The sequence below is a fragment of the Coregonus lavaretus genome (assembly GCF_964263955.1).
Source record: "Coregonus lavaretus genome assembly, chromosome: 21".
Classification (NCBI taxonomy): Eukaryota; Metazoa; Chordata; class Actinopteri; order Salmoniformes; family Salmonidae; genus Coregonus; species Coregonus lavaretus.
In genome coordinates, this window is record NC_140008.1 from 5,381,075 (window position 1) to 5,407,592 (window position 26,518).

General features: G+C 42.1%; 1 protein-coding gene and 1 pseudogene across 2 annotated transcripts in view; one reads left to right on the forward strand and one right to left on the reverse strand.

Annotated features, from left to right (window-relative positions):
- The window catches only part of LOC311148715 (solute carrier family 15 member 5-like), a 202,049-nt pseudogene that overhangs the window by 4,457 nt on the left and 171,074 nt on the right, over positions 1-26,518 (reverse strand). The gene's annotated exons all lie outside the window — the stretch shown is intronic.
- LOC311149191 (tripartite motif-containing protein 16-like) lies at positions 723-12,031 on the forward strand. The gene is made up of 6 exons (XM_084186275.1): positions 723-1,398; positions 1,469-1,564; positions 9,676-9,909; positions 10,012-10,171; positions 10,297-10,356; positions 10,593-12,031. The coding sequence occupies exons 1-6, from the start codon at positions 817-819 to the stop codon at positions 11,105-11,107; spliced, it is 1,647 nt and encodes a 548-aa protein (XP_084042401.1). The 5' UTR covers positions 723-816; the 3' UTR covers positions 11,108-12,031.

Below are 26,518 nucleotides of genomic sequence, written 5' to 3' on the forward strand. Positions count from 1 at the left end.
ATACTGTATTTTGCTATCTACCTTAGTTGAGCAAGTCACTCTGGATAAGCTAAATGACTAAAATGTAAATGTATATGTGAAAATGAACCTACCAAATTAACTGTAAAGCACACTGGGTATTATTATTGGCCTTGTTTAGGGGTGGAGCTCTTTAGAATAAAACTCAGCATGCTTTGCAATTATTCATTTTTACATCGACATTTACATTTTAGTCATTTAGCAGACGCACTTATCCAGGGTGACTTTTAATTAGTGCCTTCATCTTAAGACAGCTAGGTGAGACAACAAAATATTACAATCATATCAAGTACATTTTCCCTCAACAAAGTATTTATCAACATTTTTACATATACATTTATATTTAGTTAATTTAACAGACGTTCTTATCACACCATAGTGCTATCAGACTTCTGATACCAATGCAGGGTGAAAGGGGGGCCAGAACATGTGAACCGCTATGATAAATGGTGTAGAAAAGTATTTAGTATTTATTTGGAAAATAAAAAATACAAAATGCATTGGAGTGTAGTTCAGCCCAGTGTAATTCTAATGACAAAATATTCAGAAGTAATTAAAATACGTATTTCAAATACATGTAACATAAATACTAACCATCTCTGCCTACTACCCAACACTCTGTCACGCTTCCTCATCAAATAAACCACATCCCCTCTACATACAGAGTTCACAGTCAAGTAGGAAGCCACTTCCTGTCCTCTGCTGTAGAGTTCCATGAAACAGAAAGTCATCTTTGACACTGAACAGAAAGTTATCTTTGACACTGCCATTGCTTAACCTACGGGAGAGAGCACCAAAATGGCAGAGAATCAGGAACTGTTCTGTTGCTCCATCTGTCTGGATCTACTGAAGGATCCGGGGACTACTGCCTGTGGACACAGCTACTGTATGGGCTGTATTAAAGAAAGCTGGGATCAGGATCATCTGAAAGGTGTCTACTGCTGTCCACAGTGCAGACAGACCTTTACCCCAAGGCCTGTTCTGAACAGGAGCACTGTGTTGGCTGAAGTGGTGGAGAAACTGAAGAAGACAGGACTCCAGGCTGCTCCCCCTCCTGCTCTGTGCTATGCTAGACCTGGAGATGTGGCGTGTGATGTCTGCACTGGGACCAGAAAGCAGAAAGCCCTCATGTCCTGTCTGGTGTGTCTGGCCTCTTACTGTGAGACTCACCTCCAATCTCACTATGAATCTCCTGCTTTGAAGAAGCACAAGCTGGTCAAAGCCACCGCACAACTACAGGAGAAGATCTGCTCTGATCATGACAAACTGCTGGAGGTTTACTGTCGTACCGATCAGCAGTGTATCTGTATGCTGTGTACAATGGATGAACATAAAGGCCATGATACAGTGTCAGCTGCAGCAGAGAGGACTGAGAAACAGGTAAGACCAGAACTACTTGTTGGTGACTGTCTGATAAACAAATAATTAAAGATAGAGTGATTCTCCACAGAGGCAGCTGGGGATGAGTCAGCAGAAGGTCCAGCAGAGATTCCAGGAGAGAGAGAAGGAGCTGAAGGAGCTCAAACAGGCTGTAAAGTCTCTCAAGGTGAGTATTGTTAACCAGAGGAGAGGCATAATTTCCCTTCTCTCCTCCAGTCAGAGAGAGAGAGAGAGAGGGGGGGGGAGAGGGGCCCCTCTCCAATCCCACTGACCCCACTGTTGGGAACAGGCTGTCTGGACTCTTTTCAGAGAATAGACTGCTTAATGTAACCGACGGGATATGAACCAGGTTACAGCGGGAGAAAGCAACATCTTGACCGTTACAAAAAGAGGACATTCCCTATTGGGCTGAGGGCTGACACTGATTTTGAAATCGCTGGCGGGGCTACTTCATCACATAACCATGAGTAACCATGACTGACTCATGTCCCCTATACATTAACATGGAGCCCTCTCTCTCTCTCTCTTTCTCTCTCTCTCTCTCTCTCTCTCTCTCTCTCTCTCTCTCTCTCTCTCTCTCTCTCTCTCTCTCTCTCTCTCAATTCAATCAATTCAAAGGACTTTATTGGCATGGGAAACAAAGCAAGTTAAATAGACAATAAACAAAAGTGAAATAAACAATCAGAAATGAACAGTAAACATTACACTCACATAAGATTCAAAGGAATAGAGACTTTCAAATGTTATAATTCAAGTGCAAACAGAGTGAGCCATTCGCCAGACTGAGTTCTGGAGGTGAAATGGAAATGAATGAGGGAGAGTTAAGTGAGGTAGAAGGTGTGGTGAAGAGCTCAGAACCAGAGCCTGGCATCAATGGACATGATAAAGAAGAATCTGGTGCAGTAGGAGTTACATTGTTGGAGAAAGTGGATCCATTCCTATTGGCAGATCCATTTGTGGTTTCAGGGTGGGTGGGAAAGGAGTTGGGTGCAGTTGAATCAGTGAAGGTAACCTGTAGTGGACTTGTGATATTTGTTTGTGTTTCTTCTGACCAGAGGGAGTGGGCGCTCCGTGTCACGCAACTTGGGTCAAAATCTGTTTCTTGCTTTGCTCTTAGGAACAGGGCACCATTGAAAGGAGTGATTTCTGGGGTAGCGGTAAGTGTGGAGGTGGAGCAATTCAAGTTGAAGATTCCTGGTGTTTGTGATGCCCGCCGTTTGGTGCAACACAGACCCGGTGGTGAGCGTGGTGAAACATAGGAGTCACTGTCAGTCCTTTTGAGTTTTGAGTCTTTACCCGACAAAGTCAAAGGCCAAAGAGTGATATATGATTCAGTAAAGTTAGCTTCTTAGCATTCATAGCAATGGTTATCAACTGTACCGCAGAAATGGAACGTAAATCACAGAAAATAGATGTTGTTGTGGCAGCTGCAGCGAAGTATTTGGGCATACCAGATTAGACTTCAGAAGAGTATTTAATGAGTGTAGGGTTAGTTGGAAGGGTGTATTTCTGTATCATTATAATTTCCCCTTTTCCCATTTTGTATCACAAAGTATAATGGATTTATATTATAGTCCAGTTGGAGGCGGTAATGCAACATATTGGATGCCAACCGCTGTTAAACTCCAAAGAAGAAGAAACATTATATTATGGCTATGTACAGTGTTGTAATGATGTCTCTGCCTCTCTCATTCCATCACTTTTGTGGTAGTTGGTTGTGTGGGTCTCTGGTTATGAATGGGGTGCTGACAGACAATCGTTGATAGATATGTATAGAGCTCTGATCAGGACAACAATTGATTATGAGTGTATAGTTTATGGAACAGCGGCATGGACAGAATCCGGAATATAGCTTTAAGGATATCTATTGGTGCATTTAAATCAACATCTGTATGTACAGTGGGGGAAAAAAGTATTTAGTCAGCCACCAATTGTGCAAGTTCTCCCACTTAAAAAGATGAGAGAGGCCTGTAATTTTCATCATAGGTACACGTCAACTATGACAGACAAATTGAGGAAAAAAATTCCTGAAAATCACATTGTAGGATTGTTTATGAATTTATTTGCAAATTATGGTGGAAAATAAGTATTTGGTCACCGACAAACAAGCAAGATTTCTGGCTCTCACAGACCTGTAACTTCTTCTTTAAGAGGCTCCTCTGTCCTCCACTCGTTACCTGTATTAATGGCACCTGTTTGAACTTGTTGTCAGTATAAAAGACACCTGTCCACAACCTCAAACAGTCACACTCCAAACTCCACTATGGCCAAGACCAAAGAGCTGTCAAAGGACACCAGAAACAAAATTGTAGACCTGCACCAGGCTGGGAAGAAATCAACTGTGGGAGCAATTATTAGGAAATGGAAGACATACAAGACCACTGATAATCTCCCTAGATCTGGGGCTCCACGCAAGAGCTCACCCCGTGGGGTCAAAATGATCACAAGAACGGTGAGCAAAAATCCCAGAACCACACGGGGGGACCTAGTGAATGACCTGCAGAGAGCTGGGACCAAAGTAACAAAGCCTACCATCAGTAACACACTACGCCGCCAGGGACTCAAATCCTGCAGTGCGAGACGTGTCCCCCTGCTTAAGCCAGTACATGTCCAGGCCCGTCTGAAGTTTGCTAGAGTGCATTTGGATGATCCAGAAGAGGATTGGGAGAATGTCATATGGTCAGATGAAACCAAAATAGAACTTTTTGGTAAAAACTCAACTCGTCGTGTTTGGAGGACAAATAATGCTGAGTTGCACCCAAAGAACACCATAATTTGCAAATAAATTCATTAAAAATCCTACAATGTGATTTTCTGGATTTTTTTTCTAATTTTGTCTGTCATAGTTGACATGTACCTATGATGAAAATTACAGGCCTCTCTTATCTTTTTAAGTGGGAGAACATGCACAATTGGTGGCTGACTAAATACTTTTTTCCCCCACTTTAGTTGTCCTCCTGTGGGTGGAGGACGTACAACCTGTTAGAATTATAGTATACTCAGTTTCTCTGTCTGTATTGAATAGTTTATCATCTGGTAAATCTAATAGGAGTGACCTGCTATTGGAGGTATTAATGTTATTATGGAGAATTGAGAGAATGGGTGTAGTAGTGAGATTCTGCTGGGTCCCAGCACATTCGGGTGTGGAAAGGAATGAAATTGTTGACCAGTTAGCTAAAAGAGTTTTGAAACGAGATATAATTTATATTAATGTTCCACTGGGTAGAGGTGAGGCCAAATGTAAGATCAGAGCCATTTTGATAGATGTGTGGCAGAAGAGATGGTACTCTGAGCACAAGGGCCGGCATTTATATGCCCTCCAAATAAATGTAGTTGGACCAAGATTCAAAGGTCAGATTAGGAAGGAAGAGGTAGTGTTTACTCGATTGCGCTTAGGACATTGTACATTGATCTCGTCATTACATCTGGTTGGCAAGCATGTGAATGGTTTGTGTCTGGGGGGTACGGTCGATGAAACGGTGGAGCATGTGTTGTTATATTGTTGTAAGTATGTTGAAGAGAGGGAAAGATTGAAGTGTAGGGTCATTGAGGTTGGACGGGGTTGGGGGGGTTTGGAAGGGATTTTGGGGATGGGGGAGGGTCTATTAGAAGTTAGTAGGGCTCTTCTTTATTTTCTCAGAAGTACTGAGTTAGGTAGGAAGATTTAGAAATGTTGGAAACCGTGATTGACCACACACTCCAGCACAGTAGGTGGCGGCATGCACCTTTAACATTGGTTTGTGGACCGCCATTATATCATAGAAGAAGAAGTTGGTTGTGTGATAGTTTTGTGGTTCGTGAGGAGGGCTACTATTCTTTTTTCTTTTGGTTCTTGCATATTTTCTGAATTTATTTTCTCATGGTGGAGGGTTTGTTTATTGGTTTCCACTGTTTATCGTTTAGAGTTGAGGGGGGAGTAGGGGTAGTTTGTTAGGGCGGCGTGATGGCCTCAACCGAGTGGAGAAGAAACGCTGTCGCTTCGGGTGCGTTCCGGAGAAAGGTGTGGAGGAAGTTTTGCTCATGGTCGGCGAACAGGTTGGAGTGGAACATCTGCACTCTGCATCCAGAATGAACGAGGCGGTGGTTGTGTTAATGAAAAAGGTTTGTCTTGTTGCGAGTAGGATTTTTGTGAGGGGTGTGTTGGTGCAGATGTCGCCTCTTTCGATAAGTTGTGGTGGCTAATCTGCCTCCGTTTATTACTTACGAACAGACCACAAGTAGTTGGTTAGTTTAGGTAAATTTGCAAGTGGTTTTCGTGTGCTCTCGGCTGGGTGCCAAGCGGAATCCTTTAAACATGTCTCTTTTCGTAGACAAGTGTTTGTTTCTTAACAAACTTCAAGGTTACACAGGGGAGGGGTGGAACACAGTGTTTGCTAGCACATATAGTTTTCGGTGTTTCTAGTGTGGGGATCATCAGTTATAGGCTACAAGCAGCAATATGATTGATAGGTAGGACAGGTATTGAACCCCGGCCAAATAATCCCTACTCAGATGCGCTAACCTCAACCCTAGTAAACATGCATTATAAAAACCTTCTATATAAAATGATCTCATATTGGGAGTAAATAGCCTCTGAATAGAAAATAAAAAACACTGCATCTTCCAGCTTACCAATAAATTACATAATGCAACCGTCGCGGTTAGCATATTTACCTCAACATGCCCCTCGCTTGCGTGAGAAGGCAGAGTGCTCGATGCTGGTTGATGAATTTGACAATTAATGTACTAGGAAAATACGTTTTTGTCGACCAGAGGTGACTGAATTAATGTTCAGGCGTATTGATAATCATTATAGTAATGAAGTATAATTTCAAAACATGACCATAAAAACAGGTAATAATAAACATGAATCATCATTATATTACTTCACAGTAATGTGTTTTCAGTCCTTCCTCTTGCGTTAGCAGTGTGGAAAGGGACAGTAAAAAGCTCAGGCAGGAGTTTTCCTTTGAGGTGAAGTGGTGGCGTATCCAGGGAGAGAACTAAACTAATCTTCTGAAATGTCATTCATGGTCTTATGCTGCCAACTATTGGAATTATTAAGCAACTGCAGTAGTACTGAATAACGTGTTTTTCCTTACTAATCCTTACTAAAGTAGTGATTACTCAGAATTGCAAAATAAATGGCAGGGGTACCAGGAGGGAGGAGAGTACATTTTTTACATTTTAGTCATTTAGCAGATGCTCTTATCCAGAGCAAATTACAGTTAGTGAGTGCATACATTTTCATACTGTCCCCCCATGGGAAACGAACCCACAACCCTGGCGTTGCAAGCGCCATGCTCTACCAACTGAGCTGCACGGTAGTAGTGCATGGCCAAGTGGTGGTGCGCAGGCCGTGGGCTACATGAGCTGAGGCAGGTTTCTGTAGTAACGGAGACTCCGGTGGGCAAAGGCTTGGTGGGCTCATCCCAGGAAATATTGCCTGTCATTGGGGAAGAGGCTCTGATCAGGGGGGAAGTGCAGGGGGGCAGAGACTGGGGAGGAGGAGGACGGTACCGTGCCAATGGAGGAGGAGGAAGAGGGGGGAGGTGAGTCTGCGGGAGCGGAGGACAAGGCGTCTCGTTTTCAGACGGCTCATTGGATCCAGAGCTGACAGCCAGTCAGGCTGAGGGCCCAGTATATATGGTGAGAGAACTTTCTAGGTTCCTGATGGAGACTAAAGGGGAAAAATAAGGTTCTGCTGGAGTCTTATTTGATTGATCCTGGAAGGTTTGTAAGGTCAGTACAACACATGATGAAGAATGAGGGGTTTAGTGTCCTCTCACCCAGGAAGCGGTATAGGCTGAGAAAATAGGTCATGGGTTCTTAAGGGCATGTCTTCAGAATCTGCTTAAATTGATGTTTTTTTCTGGCATGGCGGCTTTATGGACTTCTCTACTGGTTTCTGATTGTGGTGATTTCCCTCCCACCTCTTATGGAGATTTCACGGTTAGACTTCCTTAACATGAACGGCGGCAGAGACTGGGGGAATATGTCAAACAAAAACATTTAAACGTGATTTTTTTGCAAGAGACACACAGTGATGTGATTAATGAAGTGTATTGGGGGTCTGGTGGAAGGGGGCGCAGGTGCTGAGCCATGGCACACATCTTAGTGCAGGGGTAGCAAAAGAGGTGTGTAAGGGTAGGTTGTTAGTGGTTAGAGCCAAAATCAATGACCTTGTCTTTGCTTTCCAAAATGTGTCTGCACCTAGTACAGGGCTCAGTTCTCTGTTTCACCAGGGCCCAGGCAGGTGTCCTATTGGCAATTCCATGTAAAGCTCTTCCAAGATGTCACTTTTTGCTCAAGCTTCCAAGGCTTTTGGGAGAGGTGGGGACAGCAGAAGGGGGAGTTTGAGTCTCTCAGTCAGTGGTAGGATGTAGGGAAAGCCCAGAGCTTTAACATGTTGAGAGAGATGGATGCTCCCAGCTCTTTCTTTTTGGGGTTGGAAAAACAGAGTGGGGAAACCAAGAAAATCCCTTGTTTTACGTTTGTCTGATGGGCGTGTAACTTCTGTTGTGGGGAGATGAGGGAGCCTGATGTGTGCGTAACTTCTGTTGTGGGGAGATGAGGGAGCCTGATGGGTGGGTAACTTCTGTTGTGAGGAGATGAGGGAGCCTGATGGGTGGGTAACTTCTGTTGTGGGGAGATGAGGGAGCCTGATGGGTGGGTAACTTCTGTTGTGGAGGAGATGAGGGAGCCTGATGGGTGGGTAACTTCTGTTTTGGGGAGATGATGCCGCGGCTGTGGAGTTGTACTCTGATTTATAGAGGGCATAACTCTGTGATCCTGTTTTTTCTCAGGTTCTGCTCACAGACCTTTCCAAACTCTCTCTGTCACAGAGAAATCAAATAGACCTTTCCCTGGCCTTACACAAACTCAGCTGCTGTCTCTCAGACGGTCTGCCTGTGGATTATTATAAAAAGTTCTGGGGAATAATTGGACAGGACTTGTGTTGCGTCGGGGTGGGGGAGCTGTCGCTAAGCTGTAGACGGGAGGCTTTGACTCTCCTGCCCAAACAAGTAGATTTGAGCGACTTAAAGAACTGGAGGCCTGTGGCATTGCTCTGTTTGGACTATAAGGTATTTTCCAAGGTCCTCGTTAACAGACTGAAGTCCCACCTGGACTCTATTGTACACAAGGACCAAACGTACTGTGTACCAGGACGCTCAAACACAGACAATCTGTTCATAATCAGGAGAAAGCCTTTGATAGGGTGGACCATGAATATCTGTTCAATGTGTTGTTTTGGTTGTGGGGAGAATTTTGTGGCCTGTATTCAAATGCTGTACGCTGGGGCTTCATTTATGGTCAAGGTGTGGGGAGGGCTCAGTAGGCCAGTGCTCGCTGCCGCTGATGGCACAAGCTTTTTGCGGGGCTTGTTGAGTTGGCTACTTGTTCGAGAAGGCAGAGTGGCTCTGTGCTGGTTGATGAATTTGACAATTAATTTACTAGAAAAATATATTTTTGTTGACCAGAGGTGACTGAATTGCTGCTGGAGAGAGTCATGGGGTAGGTCCAGGAGGCTCTGCCTGACCCAGTGAGGAGGGGGCTGGAGCAGCCTGAGGAGGGGCCACCACCGTTTCCACCACTGTAAGTGACAGCAGAGACTGGGGACTGGCAGGAGAGTCCGGAGGACTTACTGACTTTTAACACTCTGAGCCTGGGGGAGTTTGAGGAGGTGGGGGGTAAGGTGCTGTACACCCTCAGTGTCAAGGTTAGACACATCAGGAGCTTAGCGGGAGTGAAGGGGCATCAGTGGCAGGGTGTTGTGGGGGCTGAGAGCATGGCAGGGTATAGGTGGAGGGTGCTCTATAAGCTCCCAGTGCTGGAAAGGTCAGGGGTCCTCCAGTGGAGGGTATTACATGGAGCCCTGGACACCAATAGCTGGTTGGCTCGGGTTGACCTGGGAGTTGGGGAGGGGTGTCCGTTTTCTGCAATGACAGACTGTTCATCATGTTTTTTCTGTGTTGCCAGGGTAATTCCATTACTATTGACACCTTAGGGTTCAGTTTTAGTTGTACAAAATGATCAACAGTGTGGAGATGTTTCAGGAGGTATGGGGGCTCTGGGGGGCTGTCTGTACGGCTGGAGAGGAGGGGTTGGATGGACGGTTGGAATGTGGTGCTGGATGGTGTATTGTACTGTGGTGTTGGGTACTGGATAATGTGATTGTGTGGAGGTTGTGGTGGCACGCAATGTGCTTTTAGGGGTGGGGGTGTTAGTGTAATGAGGATGGCTCATTAAAGTAAGACAAGTCAGTCTCTCTCTCTCTCTCTCTCTCTCTCTTAACAGAGCTCTGCACAGGCAGCAGTGGAGGACACTGATAAGATCTTTACCGAGCTGATACGCTCCATTGAGAGAAGGCGCTCTGAGGTGAAGGAGCTGATCAGAGCCCAAGAGAAGGCTCAAGTGAGTCAAGCTAAAGGACTCCTGGAGCAACTGGAGCAGGAGATAGCTGAGCTGAGGAAGAGAAGCACTGAGCTGGAGCAGCTCTCACACACTGAGGATCACATCCATTTCCTCCAGGTAACTCAACTGCCTTGATACATGTGATATGAAACTAAAACTCAATGTGAAACTCTCAATCATTTGGTTCTGTTCTCTCTCTCTCTGTGTCTCTGTCTCCAGAGTTATCAGTCTCTCTCCAGTACCAGTGTATCTTCAGACTTACCCAGCATCGTTGTCCGTCCTCTTCAGTACTTTGGAGATGTGAGTAAGACTGTGTCTGAACTGAGAGAGAAACTAGAAGACGTCCTTAAAGGAGAATGGACCAAGATCTCCACTACAGGTGTGTTGAAAATAATAAGAACATCAACTTTAGACCATTGAAAGTTCCCTACTAGTCATATACATGTGGCATATGGTGTGATGATAACATTCCCTCTCTCTGTGAATGTGTTTGTGTGTCTGTAGTGAATATAGTGGAGGTTGTACTGCCTCCAGAGCCCAAGACCAGAGAACAGTTCTTACAATGTGAGTCTCTTTATTCTGAATTAACTAACAGTCTCTTTTTACTGACACTCCTAACAATCCCTCTAGAAATATATAGCAATAGTAGATCTAATCAAAGACTGGGTATCTATCTGACTCCTCATATTTCTCTGATTTGATCTCTGCTGTGCTCTAATCAAAGACAGGGTAGATACAGTATCTGACTTAACTTATTGTTCTAACTCCCCTCATTGGTCTCTGCTCTGCTCTTCTCCCAGATTCCTGTCAGCTCACACTGGACCCAAACACAGCAGGCACACTCCTCTCTCTGTCTGAAAGGAAGAGAAAGGTGACACATACAGGCCAAGTCCAACCATATCCTGATCATCCAGACAGATTCACAAACTACCAGGTTCTGTGTAGAAAGGGTCTGTCTGGACGCTGTTACTGGGAGGTGGAGTGGAGTGGGGGGTTTGTTGTTACAGCAGTCTCATATAAAGACATCAGCAGAACAGGGACAGATGGTGAATTTGGATACAATGACAAGTCCTGGAGTTTACTGTGTTATAGTGGTGGTTATTTGTTCAGACACAATAATGTTCTGACTAAAGTACCAGGCCCTCAGTCCTCCAGAGTAGGAGTGGACCTGGATCACAAGGCAGGTACTCTGTCCTTCTACAGTGTCTCTGAAACAATGACCCTCCTCCACAGAGTCCAGACCACATTCACTCAGCCCCTCTATCCTGGGTTTTGGCTCTCTTTACAAGGTACTGCTGAGCTGGTTAAACTGTAGTAGGGTCCACATAGATACGAGTCATGCTGGTGTAGTCTATAGCTGAGCTGGTTAAACTGTAGTAGGGTCCACATAGATACTAGTCATGCTGGTGTAGTCTATAGCTGAGCTGGTTAAACTGTAGTAGGGTCCACATAGATACTAGTCATGCTGGTGTAGTCTATAGCTGAGCTGGTTAAACTGTAGTAGGGTCCACATAGATACTAGTCATGCTGGTGTAGTCTATAGCTGAGCTGGTTAAACTGTAGTAGGGTCCACATAGATACTAGTCATGCTGGTGGTGATGGTCCCCAGATGTGATGATTCATTCTGCTCTGTTTTTATGTACAATGATTTGATTGATTTGATCTTCAGAAGATGTTATGAATTACAATTCAATGCATTCATATTATTTGTAAGTGCAACGTTTTAATCTTATACATTTACATTAATCATGATGTATGCTGTTAATGTATGTTGGTTGTCATTCAGAACCATTGAAATGTTTTCTCAATTGGTTCTCTGTCTCAATGTAATTTTCCTCAGTATCATGGAACAGGTAGTGTTACTTACTTGCTAATTGAACTATATGGGCCGGTTTCCCGGACACAGATGAAGCCTAGTCCTAGACTAAAAAGCATGTTCAATGGAGATGTCCGGGAAACCGGCCCTAAATTTGGCATCTTTTATTCTCCCATACTGCTCAGTCAAGCAATATTAAACCTGTCCAGCAGGTGGTGATATTAACCAAACAATAAAAACAGCAGATATCTTGACTTGTCACTCAGTATATCAGTAATGTTCAGAATTGTACTTTAATATCATTTGAGATTGATGGTCTTTTTAATCCACTATCCAGAGTCAGGAACAGATGAAGTTAGGTCTGCTACTGTTCAGTTATTAAATATGATTCATGGTGATGGGAAATAAAAAATACATCTAGTAGTAGTTTTCCTTTGCTATTTATTCCAAGGTGTGTCTTTAACTTGTAAATGGATTGTGTTGAAGCTGGCATGTGGTGTGGATGACAGAATAGAGTGAATAGAGGAGAGAAGAGAGGAGGAGAGGAGAACATAATATAGAAGACAGATAAGATAGAGAGAGAATTCATACCCAGGGGAGTTACTGACTCTGGCCCAAATGACACCCTGTTCCCTACGTAGTGCACTAGGCTACTTCTGACCAGATCTAAAGTAGTGCACTACATAGGGAATAGGGTGGAGATTGGAGATTTGCTCACTGTCATTAGAATGAAGATTTCCATACAGGAGTTAATGTCTCTGTCCCAAATCTCTCCCTGTTCCTTGCATAGTGCACTAGGCTTCTTTTGACCAGACCTAAAGTAGTCTTCTAGATTTTACATGTTTTCTCCCTGTCATTAGAAAATGACAATATGATAATGACTTTAGTGGTTTCCTCCCCCTTTGTTTTTATTGGTTGTGTGTTGTTGTGTTAGGTTTTCCCCTGTGTTCCTAATTGAAAATCCATTAACAATGAATCAGAAACAAATTATATTCCAGTTGTGTTTAGACAACTTCATGGCTGACATCCCCCAGTTCTGTTAAGACCCATTGAACTGGGTCACATTCTAAATGGTCACTTGTATTGATAGTCCATACTGGGGTTAACCATACTGGAGGGTTTCTTTCTGCACACACATTCCCTCATCTCCAGAACTTTACCTGATGTCCCGTCTCTCTCTCTCTCTCTCTCTCTCTCTGCCTCGCGCTCTCTCTCTCTCTGCCTCTCTCTCTCTCTCTCTCTCTCTGCCTCTCGTCTCTCTCTCTGTCTCTCTCTCTCTCTCTCTCTCTCTCTCTCTCTCTCTCTCTCTCTCTCTCTCTCTCTCTCTCTCTCTCTCTCTCTCTCTCTCTCTCTCTCTCTCTCTCTCTCTCTCTCATCAAACTGTATAGAAAGCAGACAACCTCAATATGGTTTCATTCCTGTAGTTATCAGGACACATGGGGTGTGTAACTATTATCTCCTTTCTAAGTTTGAACTTGTCCACTTCCCTTCATGGATTTAAAAGAAATGACTGGTATATGTAAACTCCCTCTACCCCATGCCAACACCAATCCAATGCTGTACGATTAATTCCATAGCTTAACATGGGAAATGCTCACTGCCTCCCATAAGAGTCATTGAAGCGTTGGATGAGATAGGACCCTGCCTTCACCAGGGGATATTTGTTGGACCCGTCACAACAGGTGAGGAGGGCCTCATCCTCCAGCTGCACAAAGAAAGCCAGGGACTGCCTTGTGCTCCAGTCACCTGCAGGGTGCAGCAAAACCCTATAGACCTGAAAGGGAAAGTGAGGAGTAAAAACCTAAGGTGAATTTACATTGATGTTTCCATAGAGACCTGAGTCGTATTCACTAGGCACCAAACTGAAGATAATTAGCTGAAACAGGGAGGGACTAACTGAACGAGAAAAGTTTTTGATGTTTGTACTTTTAGGACTTTTCTATTGGTTCCATTACAACGGGCAAACTCAATCAAGCACTGCTTATTAAGTATTCAACATTATTTTAAATAGTATTTGAACGCAGGTCTGTTTCCACATGCAATAAGCCTGTAACATCTTGTATGATCTTATGAGGTAAAGGTGTGTCAAATGGAAGGGCAAGTCTCACCACTGAGAGGAAAACATCACTGGTCCACCTCTGCATCAGGTCAGCTATGTTGTCAGTACTGTACCGTCGTTCTGTTACCAAACTTTGCATCTGCGCTGTTCTTCAAGTCAATGTGTTTTTGTTATTTTTTGTGTATATATTGTTAAAAGTAGTCCTTGTGCATAAAGTTGTAAGGTTTGTTTAACTTTGCAATCATTAGTTTTTGTTTGACGTACATTTTAAAGTGAAAAATCTGAGTGTCAGTGTCACTCTATTACCATGGAACTTCAGTTTTACATTCCTAGGACTGAGCAGCCCTTCACCCAGGTGTGATTGTACATAGATAACCCCCTGACAGAGAGAGAGCTGGACTCACTCCCTATGTGTCTGTCTGCACTCAGGAAGACCTCAGCCTCCAGGCCCAGACTGTAGGCCATCACATGGAGCACCCGGAGACTCCGGTCTTTACAGCGCAAGAAGAACGACGACTGGATCTCACAGAATCCACTCACTCCTTCCCACAATGGCCATTTCTATAGACCAGGAAGAGTTGTGTAAGGACAGTGAAATCAGAGCTATATACAATATAGGATATAAAAGATGACATGTTTTGACAACTGTCAATGTATTCCTATGGGTGGACTGGTGAGTTCTGTTAGAAGATGGAGGTATATCAGAGTGGTTGAACTCTGTATATGGGTCAGAGTGAGGTCAATCACTTTGTACCTTGACCTTAACACTGATAGCAACAACAACCACCACAGAGAAGTTGGCTGTGTCTAAAGCTGTCACAATAGATAGATAGATAGATAGATAGATAGATAGATAGATAGATAGATAGATAGATAGATAGATAGATAGATAGATAGATAGATAGATAGATAGATAGATAGATAGACAGACAGACAGACAGACAGACAGACAGACAGACAGACAGACAGACAGACAGACAGACAGACAGACAGACAGACAGACAGACAGACAGACAGACAGACAGACAGACAGACAGACAGACAGACAGACAGACAGACAGACAGACAGACAGACAGACAGACAGACAGACAGACAGACAGACAGACAGACAGACAGACAGACAGACAGACAGACAGACAGACAGACAGACAGACAGACAGACAGACAGACAGACAGTCAGTCAGTCAGTCAGTCAGTCAGTCAGTCAGTCAGTCAGTCAGTCAGTCAGTCAGTCAGTCAGTCAGTCAGTCAGTCAGTCAGTCAGTCAGTCAGTCAGTCAGTCAGTCAGTCAGTCAGTCAGTCAGTCAGTCAGTCAGTCAGTCAGTTAGTTAGTTTACTATGACTGGATGAAGGGATGCAGTGTTGAGGGCTTCCTTTTGGTCTCCTGGTCTCTTGGGATTTAATCTGTGAATACATTGAGATAGTCCTAACCATTCAATCAATGTACAGAACAAACAGTCATCATTAACACTATACAGAGTGGAGCCTATGGATATAATATATTATCTTATAATAGAATATAATTTTAAAAATAGAATAGAATAACTGTTTTGACATGAAAGCACAGACAGATGTTTTGACTTGACAGTGTGTATCTATACCTCAGTCTCTGAAGACACCCAGCAATGGTTAGGATTATTTGAGAAGCTTTTCCTGCTGAAAGGCAGTTTCATTTCATCTGGTTGCAGAAACAATTCATGGGATATTTTCATAACCCCATCCACCTATAAGATGTGGGGGATTTCTGTATGACTAAGAAGTATTACAAAGAACTCTGATTGTAAAACGTCTTCTCTTTTTAGTCCTAGATATGGCTAGGGTTATGGTTACTGCTGAATGTAGTAACTCTAACCCTGACCCTAGACCTAACAGTAATAACCACACTAATGTAAAGTGATATAACGTCTTGTCATAGTGTTGTGGGAACTAAGTTAAATCTGTTAGATAGGTAACTCTTGGTGCCACATGGTGCCACAGAGTCTGAATGCCAAGGATTCCATTATCTCGAGGGAGCTTACTAGGGTTTATCTTAGAATGATTGCTAGATGGAATATACTGACTTGGGGTACAAGGTAATAACATCAGAGTGGGGAGTGCCCACTGATGGTTACCAGATGTTGTTGAAGAAACGTGTAACATGAAAAATATAAACTGAGAGATTTCCTTTGTCCAGAGTTCGGATGACAAGAGGCAAAGCACGTGCCGTTTGTTATACGAACCCGGTACCGTAATCAATGAAATACTTTGCATCAACTCTCCATCTAAGTGTTAAATATCTTCTTGCATCATGAATTACTTGATACCAGAGGAACTTGTCATAACAGATTGGAGTCTAAATGAACAGGATGCAGTTTACAGCTGAAATAACAGGTAAGCAGACTTTCATTATATTGATTGTCAAATTCTGCTTATCTGTGGTAAAGCTGAGCTGTAACGAACGTTTAAAATTCAATTTTTTTTTTTTAGGGGAATAGATTTGTGGTTTTCAAGTATGTAAACATATGTAAGGAGAAATATCAAATTAGACAATGACATGGTGCTATGATTCAAAACAGGGTGTGTTCAGAGTAATGAGTAAAAAAGCAACAGAGGATAAACAGAGTGGGCGCAGGACTTCCCTTAATGTGTAATGGCATTATAAACAGAGTGGGCGCAGGACTTCCCTTAATGTGTAATGGCATTATAAACAGAGTGGGTGTTATTCCATTATGTTTAAAGTACATTATAAAAAGATTGGGCGCAGGTATCCCTTAGTGTATAGAGACATTATAAAGAGATAGGTTACGGGCCTTTGGTGTGGTAAATCATCATAAAAAGAAGTACAGAATTAGTCCTTTGTGAATTACTCAAAACGAGCATGTTGAATCATGGCACCAATGACAAAACAGGCAAACAAAATTTTAATAAAGATCAAGTTGGGGATTTGATTCAAGTATTTGATTACTAATATTGCATGAACTAATAATAAAAACTATAGCGTCAACTCAGTAGACTGGAATCTGGCAAGACAATCACAAGAACAAATCAGAGCTTCATTTAACTCGAAGAGAGAGAAAGGAAATGACGAAATTATTACAGACAAATCAGTATTTTAAACAAGTCTGTACTAAAAGTATCGAAAATCAGAGAATGGGCGAATGGATGTTAAGTAAATTAGGATTTGTCTCTGGGGAACCACATCTCAGTGATGTAGCAGCATGGACCGATAATGAGTATCCTCAAGAAGGGATTTTTAAAAGGGATCAATTACAGATAGCGTGAAAATATATAATTGACAATATCGCCGTAAGCAACACGAAATGGGATTTAGATGATATGAAAGAGGCGTATAAAGCATGTGATCTAATGAGCGCACGATGACCTGGAAATATAATGAATTAGGAGGAAAAGGCTGCTAACGAAGTTAAGTAGTGGAATGGAACAAAGTAGGCGATTTTATGAACAAACAGTAGAAAGTACTTTTAATCTGAAGGGTGCATAATAAATTATATAAATGTGTATGATAATTTGATATAAGTTTGGATAAGAAGTTTCGATATATCACAGAGTTAGGTCATAGAATATCAAGGAGTGGTATGGAGAGCGTGAGGTTATTTTAGAGAGTTTTAGAAAGTCTGTATTTTCTGGGAGGATCCCATGACAGGCAGGGCAGGGTCCTGGAAACTACAGTCTGTTTTTTGGTTCCGCTGGGAGTATGTTTGGAGAAGTTGATTTGTGTCGATTGAGAATTGTAAAAAAAAAAGAAGGGATTGTTTGATGTGAGTACCTAAGGATTTATAACGTTCTATATGGATTATGTTAATATATGAAAATGTTGGCCCTGGGTTCCTCCTAATGCAAGACAATGCTAGACCTCATGTGGCTGGAGTGTGTCAGCAGTTCCTGCAAGAGGAAAGCATTGATGCTATGGACTGGCCCGCCCGTTCCCCAGACCTGAATCCAATTGAGCACATCTGGGACATCATGTCTCGCTCCATCCACCAACGCAACGTTGCACCACAGACTGTCCAGGGGTTGGCGGATGCTTTAGTCCAGGTCTGGGAGGAGATCCCTCAGGAGACCATCCGCCACCTCATCAGGAGCATGCCCAGGCGTTGTAGGGAGGTCATACAGGCACGTGGAGGCCACACACACTACTGAGCCTCATTTTGACTTGTTTTAAGGACATTACATCAAAGTTGGATCAGCCTGTAGTGTGGTTTTCCACTTTAATTTTGAGGGTGACTCCAAATCCAGACCTCCATGGGTTGATACATTTGATTTCCATTGATCATTTTTGTTTGATTTTGTTGTCAGCACATTCAACTATGTAAAGAAAAAAGTATTTAATAAGATTATTTCATTCATTCAGATTTAGGATGTGTTATTTTAGTGTTCCCTTTATTTTTTGAGCAGTGTATATTATCATTGAGGAGCTATGGTGAGGAAGTGAAGGAATTTCATTATGGATCAGATGTTAAGACGACAAACCATTGTAATTGGGCTATTTGCGGGATTTCTTTGTCATTTCAATAGCATTGGGTCAATGGCATAGAGTAAAATCTGGGTTTCTGAGTGTAATTCAACTGTTGGTATGTGTTGCTTAGACAGATACTGCAGCCAGTGTTTGTTTTGTGATGTAGACTGGAAGATTTAGCAGCTTGTTTGGTTCAAATTGAAAGACTCACTTATGCCACAGAAATAGCGTGACGATTTCGAGGTAGTCATTTTTTTGAGTTGCCTAATGGTTTGCTAGCTTAAACGACTGAGAAATGGCGTCGTAATGTCAATCAATAGATTGAATATTAATAATAAATTTCCCTCATTAAAATGCAAATCAATTTATAACTTTTTGACATCCGTTTTTCAGGATTATTTTGTTGTTATTCTGTCTCTCACTGTTCAAATAAACCTACCATTAAAATTATAGACTGATCATGTCTTTGTCAGTGGGCAAACGTACAAAATCAGCAGGGGATCAAATACTTTTTTCCCTCACTGTAGATTTAAATTGAATGTATGATCGTCCAAAAAGAGTAGATGTTTGTTTCACTCCCTGCAGCCTAATTAAATGGGACAGTTACCTAAATCTACTGACTTCTAATAATAGGGGACTGGTAATTGCGATAGAGCTGTAGCCATGGTAACATTCTAGGGAAGGGGCAGAATATAAAGCAGTGGCTGTAGTGTTGAGAGAGTTGAGGTGGGTTATTCTGAAACGAGCTACAGTACTGGGGAGGCAAGTAGGCACAGATAGAAAATAGAACGGAGGAATATTTGATAAAATAGGGTGGGGTCTAGTGACCCGAAGCTGAATAAATCATTGGGGAAATACCTAAGCACAGGAGAGGAAAGTGGTTTTATAGGTTTGAGATAAGATAAATAAAGAATATAATACCAAAGCACAGGAAAGGGAGTGTGTTTTCTTAATGGGAAGTGAAGCAAGGGGACAAAGAGAATAAACAGACTATTAAAAACACAAGGGATAAAAACTCATTGTTGAAAAGAAGCAGAGTATGAAGATATATTAGGGAGAGAGATACCATTAACTGAGGGCTAGAAACACTTTTTGCTGAGAAAGAAATAATTTACCTTGCATCCTAACAGAGACACTGAACCAAAACATAAAGCTACAACAGGAATCTAGGATTGTGAAAGTTGTCAAGTTAGTTTTTAACCTTACGATAGAGGTAAACGCAGAACGCTGTTTGAGAATGGGTTTTATTTTTTGTCTACTAGTAAGAATGGAAGAGTTTCCATGGTTTTGCCTGTGGGTGTTAGCGACTGGGGCTCGCTGAACTACAGGGGGCTATAAGTGACATAATGGGTTCAGTTTGGTGTATTGGGATCACTGGTTGCTTCGGAAAAGGAGGAAGTCAAAGGGTGGGTGAGTGTAACCGGTTTGAAATGGCTAGCTACTTAGCGGTGAGAACTACTAGCATTTCCATTGGTGACGTAACTCGCTCTGAGACCTTGAAGTAGTTGTTTACCTTGCTCTGCAAGGGCCGCGGCTTTTGTGGAGCGATGGGTAACGGTGCTTCAAGGGTTACTGTTGTCGATGTTTGCAGAGGGTCCCTGGTTCAAGCCCACGTAGGGACGGAAGCAAAACTGTTACATTGATACTATTGACCCGGAGCACTGGTTGCATTGATTAGATTATAGGAAAGGGATTGTCCTACCAATCCATGGCGGCCTAGGATAACGTAGTAATTAAAGTGGATTCACTGTGAATAGATGTTTTGTTTGTTTTGACTATAATTTAACAATAATGTGTCACCTGCTAAAGTAACATTGGATGGAAACACAGCGGTAGAGAATAATATAAATTGTAGAGGGTTTTCTGGGTTAAAAAGTAAGTAGGTTAATTGGGAAATGAGACATGTCGAATTGGATTGTTTGAGTAGACTAGTATTAAAATAATGCCTTCTAGTAATGTGAATGCAAATATGTTATTAGGTAGTAGTGGTTTGTGGATAACATTTACTAATGCCATGATTTAGTCTGAGGGTGAAAGAGAGTCGTGCTCGTTGGGCTATATCAGGATGTAAAGGACTCAGAGGGTAATGAGGAGCAGAGATCTGAATAGGTGAATAGGAAACGTTCTTTGACAATTTTTTATTATTATTATTCAATTCTATAGTTTGCGTAACACCAGTGAGTTATGTAGACAGTTAATTAATTATAAAAACGATCATCTGTTTCTGTTACATTGAAATTAGGGGATGGCAGGTAGTTTTGACTATTACGCTGATCGGGCAGCGCAAACTTTTTGAAGGTTCTAGATTTGTTGGTCAACAGGTTTATATTTTTACTAAATCAATGCAACAGATAGCGATGATTAAATTAACGGAAATGGGTTATAGGTTTATTCCAATTAATGAAACGTGTTATTATCTGATGTGTCTTGAGTGGGAGTTTTTTTTCCAGGATTGATGGAAGGCCCCTCCAGTATATGTTAAAGGAAAAGTAGGAGACAACGTCTCAAACAACTTTTTTAATAGATGCCTGGGATAAAATATCACGGCTTCCTTACGCGGAGTAATTGGTTATATTGGCGAATGAATAAAATATGACATTGAGAGGGGTGACAGGAACAATATAAGGGGAAACAGATATTTCCTATGTTGTTGATCAAGTAATGATACTAGGATAATTTGATATGGGAGCAAATGGAGCCGATTTCGGGGTGGAATAATCCTTGCGAGAATTACAGAAAGTGGATTCTAAAGGGTACTCAGTTGAAAATACTCATTGCAAACTCAGAGAACATTGGGTGGTTTTCATCTTGTGAGAGATTTTAGGTCATCTTATTTTTGAGTAGAAACGAGGAATTGGATTGAAAGAAACGATTAGTGATATGAGGTAGTACAGTGGAATTATCTGCATCATGTTTTGTGTGTAATTACTATTTTGGGGATTGCTGATTATAACTGAATGTTAACAACAAGTCAACTTTCTGTTCCAGGAGAAGGGGGTTTCGTTATCTTTTTCAGATGTTCCCGAGTATGTGGTCTCACTGAGTGGACTATTTAATTTCGTTGAGGGGGTTTTCACGGGTTTGAAATTATATGTCTTAAAGGGACACACACATGGAATTTTTTGAAGTTTTATTTTCTGAGTGAGTTTTAATTAATCATATGTGATTTATTTTGATAAGAACTGTAATGAAGTCTTACTGTACACTGGGGATACGATATGTATGAAATGTTTTGACTGTTGTTAAGGATTAGTCTACTATAGAATGAAGCACTTCTTTGAAGGATTTGATTGACCTCTGACCTCTGTCCTGACTTTCTAGTGTGATTTGATCACCCACACTGGAAACCCGAGAGACATAGGATGGTGAATTTAAGGTAATTTATTATAACGAGTTGAGGGTAATTTGTAATACTGATAATTATGACGAAGGTTATGGTTCATAATCGTATATATGATTCGGACTATGACAAGGACAGAGAGGGAGTGCTAGCCCTGAATGAGGAATATCTGTCGCTAGTCAATTTTACTATTCTTGAATTACTTTATGGGATACAATTAAGTTAAGATATTATCAAAGGTTGTCATTTTAATTTCATGTATTATTTTAGTTTAACAGGCAATGTTGTTATTTTGTTTTTTGAACGCATGAATCACGATGTGAGGAGGAATTACTGGTCTCATGGGGCCTTTTTGGTAAATATGCAAATGGTATTAAGAATGTGAGCAGTAGTTATTAATGTGTTATGGGTTAGATAAAATGTGCAATTGTATTTGTGGTAGGAGGCAGGGTGTAGAGGAGGCCTGTGTCTGAAACTAGTGGACTACAACGGGCTGTAAGGATGTGCACTTCCTAATCTCAAGGTTTCTCCTGACTGAGGAGAAGACATGGTACAGTAGCTTACTGTGTCTCACCTAACAATGTTCTTAAGACTTTCTTCCCATGGGTGAAGGCAACTTTGCCCAACCTAACAGGAGAATCTGGGCATTTTCTGCCGCCCTGGAGGCTTTGTGGCGGTAAAGGATTACAGAAGTAAGAGATGGACGAACCCTAGGTGGAGAGGTCAGTACTAGGTGTTACTGTCTACCTCGATGGAGGGGAAAGTAGCAGAGAGAGATACCTAGATCCATGTCTCTCACTGTAGGAGAGGTCCAACCCCAGAAGAGGAAGATGGCCTCGCCATTGGGTAGCGTTATTTTATTTTGTGTGTCTTTGCAGTAGTGACTCTCAGCTTCCCTATTGGTATGCTGCCAGAAGGACACTATCCACAGACCGATGTCGGTGGATTGAGAGGGACTCTGACTGATCCGAGACCCTAGTGACGGAGGAAGGTTCAGAGCTAAAGGGACCGTACATCGTCATCCAGGCTACACCAACGGCTGTACGGATAGAGGGGAGATCGACCTGGTATCATCTAAACCACTGCACCAGAGTACCACGAGGAAACTGACGACCTGGAGAGGAGGAAGATGAGGATGCAGGGGATGATCAGAATCAGGAGATGGGAGACGATGGCAATGGGAAGGCTAATGATGAGCTACGTGCTCTGGCTGATTCCACAGGGTGATAAGGAGAGTATATTAGAAATTGGTATTAAGAAGAATTGGTAAAACATAATAATTTGTCATATAGTCTACGCTTATATGGATTTATTGGATTAGAAATGAACTCAGCTGAACTGTTATTATCTGTCCTGTAACTACAGAGGGAGTCTGGAATGCATAGCAGAGATAATTAGGTCAAGAACAGTGGGAACCTCAAAACCCCTCTAAACCGGCTGAAGATGAGCATCAGAGGCGTTGAAGACGTTCCTGTACAGCACCACTTCTACCTGCAGCCGATGTACAGCATCCAATAGAAGCTATCAACTGTCTTTTATCTCATGCTTTTCTCACGGGAGACAGGAGTCCATGTGGAGTGTGACAGGAGTCCATGTGGAGTGTGACATGAGTCCATGTGGAGTGTGACAGGAGTCCATGTGGAGTGAGACAGGAGTCCATGTGGAGTGTGACAGGAGTCCATGTGGAGTGTGACAAGAGTCCATGTGGAGTGTGACAGGAGTCCATCTGGAGTGTGACAGGAGTCCATCTGGAGTGTGACAGGAGTTCATCTGGAGTGTGACAGGAGTCCATGTGGAGTGTGACAGGAGTCCATGTGGAGTGTGACAGGAGTCCATGTGGAATGTGACTGGAGTCCATGTGGAGTGGGCATGGAGAGAGATCTGTTCAAATACAACAATTCTCATGTTGTTGGTATACTGGTTGGCAAATGGACGAGACAGAATTGGGTGTAGTGATGGTAGTGGCTCGTATGAAACATTGAAATTGGGACATTGTTATGGGAAATTCAAGTTGAAATATAAAGCTATCTGAAGAACATAATGAAGAAACGCCAGAAGATTGAGTGCCGGGGAAGGACGGGGTTGTCACGCCCTGACCTATAGAACTCTAGTAGTTTGGTCAGGGTGTGAATATCATGTGTGTGTTTTTCTATGTGGACTTTCTATGTTGTGTATTTCTATGTTTGGCCGGGTGTGATTCCCAATCAGAGGCAGCTGTCGCTCGTTGTCTCTGATTGGGGATCATACTTAGGCAGTCAGTTTTCCTGCCTGGGTTGTGGGATCTTGTTTGTGCTCTGTGAGTTTGTCTTGTTAGTGTATAGCCTACCGACGTCACGTTTCGTTGCCTTTTGTTGTTTTTGTATGTTTATTCAGTTTAATAAACATGTATGCATTTCACGCTGCGCCTTGGTCTGACCCGTTCTTCAACAACCGTGACAGGGGTTGGTCAGCTGTGTCCATAATTAATTTGGACTTCTTTAAATTTGATAATTTGGGTATGAGGTTGATGTAGAAGGTATATACACTGCTAAATGTATAGTAATGTGGACTAAGAATGCATTGTGATCTGTAGTTATTATCATGATGAGGAAGGTAATACTAGAATTCTGGATAGTTATACTGTATGTTAATATACATGTACATTCTGCCAGTGTCAATGGGTGCTAAGTTGAGCGTTTTAACTTTGAGTGATAGGAACAATGTGAATCACCAAGAATTGTCATTCTAAATTTGTGTTGGATAATTTATTTGATTTTGGTTATGATTTATAAGATGACTGAGTGATTTAAGTAAGTTGACACTGCAATTAATGTATTAGATATTGATATTGATTATTTTGATTGTTATACTAATTGTGATATGGGTAAAGAAGGTATGTGAGCTAAAGATGTTGAAACTATTCTCAGCATGCCCTGGCAGTGCTGGTACAATCGCAAGATACATGTCTTAAATAGATATTATGGTTAAAACAACGCTACATTAGTTATAATGTGTTAGGATACACAATTTGGAATATTACTGTTTGAAACATGTAAGGTTGATGCAAGGATTGTGCCTGATATCAGGAACATGTTGATTCACTGGGTTTGGTCACTATATACTATATACATTATATTGGGATGTATTGATATGGGACCTATGAAGTCCCAGAGAGGGGGGATTGAGGTGTATTTTTACATTGAAAGGTTTAAACATTGGTACATATGTGTTGTTAGAACTTAATGGGTTCATATCATTGGGTTTGGTGTGTGAAAGAGGAATGTTTGTTTTCTATCTTTATCTGATCTGACCTCGGGTTGAATTCCTCGCTCCTAACTAATCCAAGGCAGTCCTGATTCATCAGGGACTGGAACCAGAGTGTTATCCTTTGTCTCTATCTAAGGAATATTACTGGAACGGAGTCGGGGTTGAACAGAGTTCAGACTAAACATGGTACCTACTAACAGTATTAGGTTTTCAAGCAATTGGGTCTGAAAGGGCACTCATCAGACAATATGTAATGGATACTCGCATAGCATTGGATGCTATTACAGCAGCTCAAGGGGGCGTGTGTGCGATTGTAGGAGGAGATACATGTTGGGCATACTTGCCATCAGAATCAGGAAGGTCTTGGGAAGCTAAGGGAAATATTAGAGAAATACAGGATGGAATTAAGAATACGAATAGATATGCAAAAATATTAAGGGGATATAGCAATTTGAACGCTGTTGAAGTCTTTTCAAGGTTTGTTAGTGGTAATTCAATAGGAACATGGATGGCAAGCATTCTAGATCCCCTAGTGGCCATAGTAATTATTGTAGCCATAGTGATGGGGTGATGCCATAGTAATTATTGTAGCCATAGTTATGGGGTGTTGTTTTCCCATATTTCGGGGATTGATTTTGAGATCTGTACAAACGATTACGAACATGCCAGTGATTACAGCTAGACATGTATAAGGCAAATCCCCGCCTTATCTTAGCTCATTGGTCACCATAGCAACACCCACCTGTAGTATGCGCTCCAGCAGGTATATCTCACTGGTCATCCCCAAAGCCAACACCTCCTTTGGCCGCCATTCCTTCCAGTTCTCTGCTGCCAATGACTGGAACGAACTGCAAAAATCTCTGAAGCTGGAGACTCTTATCTCCCTCACTAACTTTAAGCATCAGTTGTCAGAGACGCTTACCGATCACTGCACCTGTACACAGCCCATCTGTAATTAGCCCACCCAACTACCTCATCCCCATATTGTTATTTATTTTACTCATTTGTACCCCAGTATCTCTATTTGCACATCATCTTCTGCACATCTATCACTCCAGTTTTAATACTAAATTGTAAATTTTCTCCCGAGTGGCGCAGTGGTCTAAGGCACTGCATCGCAGTGCTAGCTGTGCCACTAGAGATCCTGGTTCAAATCCAGGCTCTGTCATAGCCGGCCGTGACCGGGAGACCCATGGGGCGGCGCACAATTGGCCCAGCGTCGTCCAGGGTAGGGGAGGGAATGGCCGGCAGGGATGTAGCTCAGTTGGTAGAGCATGGTGTTTGCAACACCAGGGTTGTGGGTTCGATTCCCACGGGGGGCCAGTATGAAAAATAAAAATGTATACACTCACTAACTGTAAGTCGCTCTGGATAAGAGCGTCTGCTAAATGACTAAAATGTAATGTAAATGGAATTATTTTGCACTATGGCCTATTTATTGCCTTAACTCCATAACTTACTACATTTGCCCACACTGTTTATATATTTTTTATCGTGTTATTGACTGTACATTTTGTTTACCCTATATGTAACTCTGTGTTGTTGTTGTTTTTATCGCACTGCTTTGCTTTATCTTGGCCAGGTCGCAGTTGTAAATGAGAACTTGTTTTCAACTGGCTTACCTGGTTAAATAAAGGTTAAATAAATAAAAAATAAAATAAAATAAAAATAAATGTATCAGTCAATATTAATGCAGGGAGGAAAAGTACAAATTCATCATCTATATCATCTTATTCAAGTGTAGAGTCCATTGATAATGTTGATTGAGGATTTGGGAATGTGATGTGGGAATTGTATGACGTTGAATA

Coding starts and splice junctions, on each gene's coding strand:
- LOC311149191 (XM_084186275.1), top strand. CDS start 817: ATGGCAGAGAATCAGGAACTGTTCTGTTGCTCCATCTGTCTGGATCTA. Junction 1,399..1,468: donor CAGAGAGGACTGAGAAACAG/GTAAGACCAGAA, acceptor GATTCTCCACAG/AGGCAGCTGGGGATGAGTCA. Junction 9,910..10,011: donor ATCACATCCATTTCCTCCAG/GTAACTCAACTG, acceptor CTCTGTCTCCAG/AGTTATCAGTCTCTCTCCAG.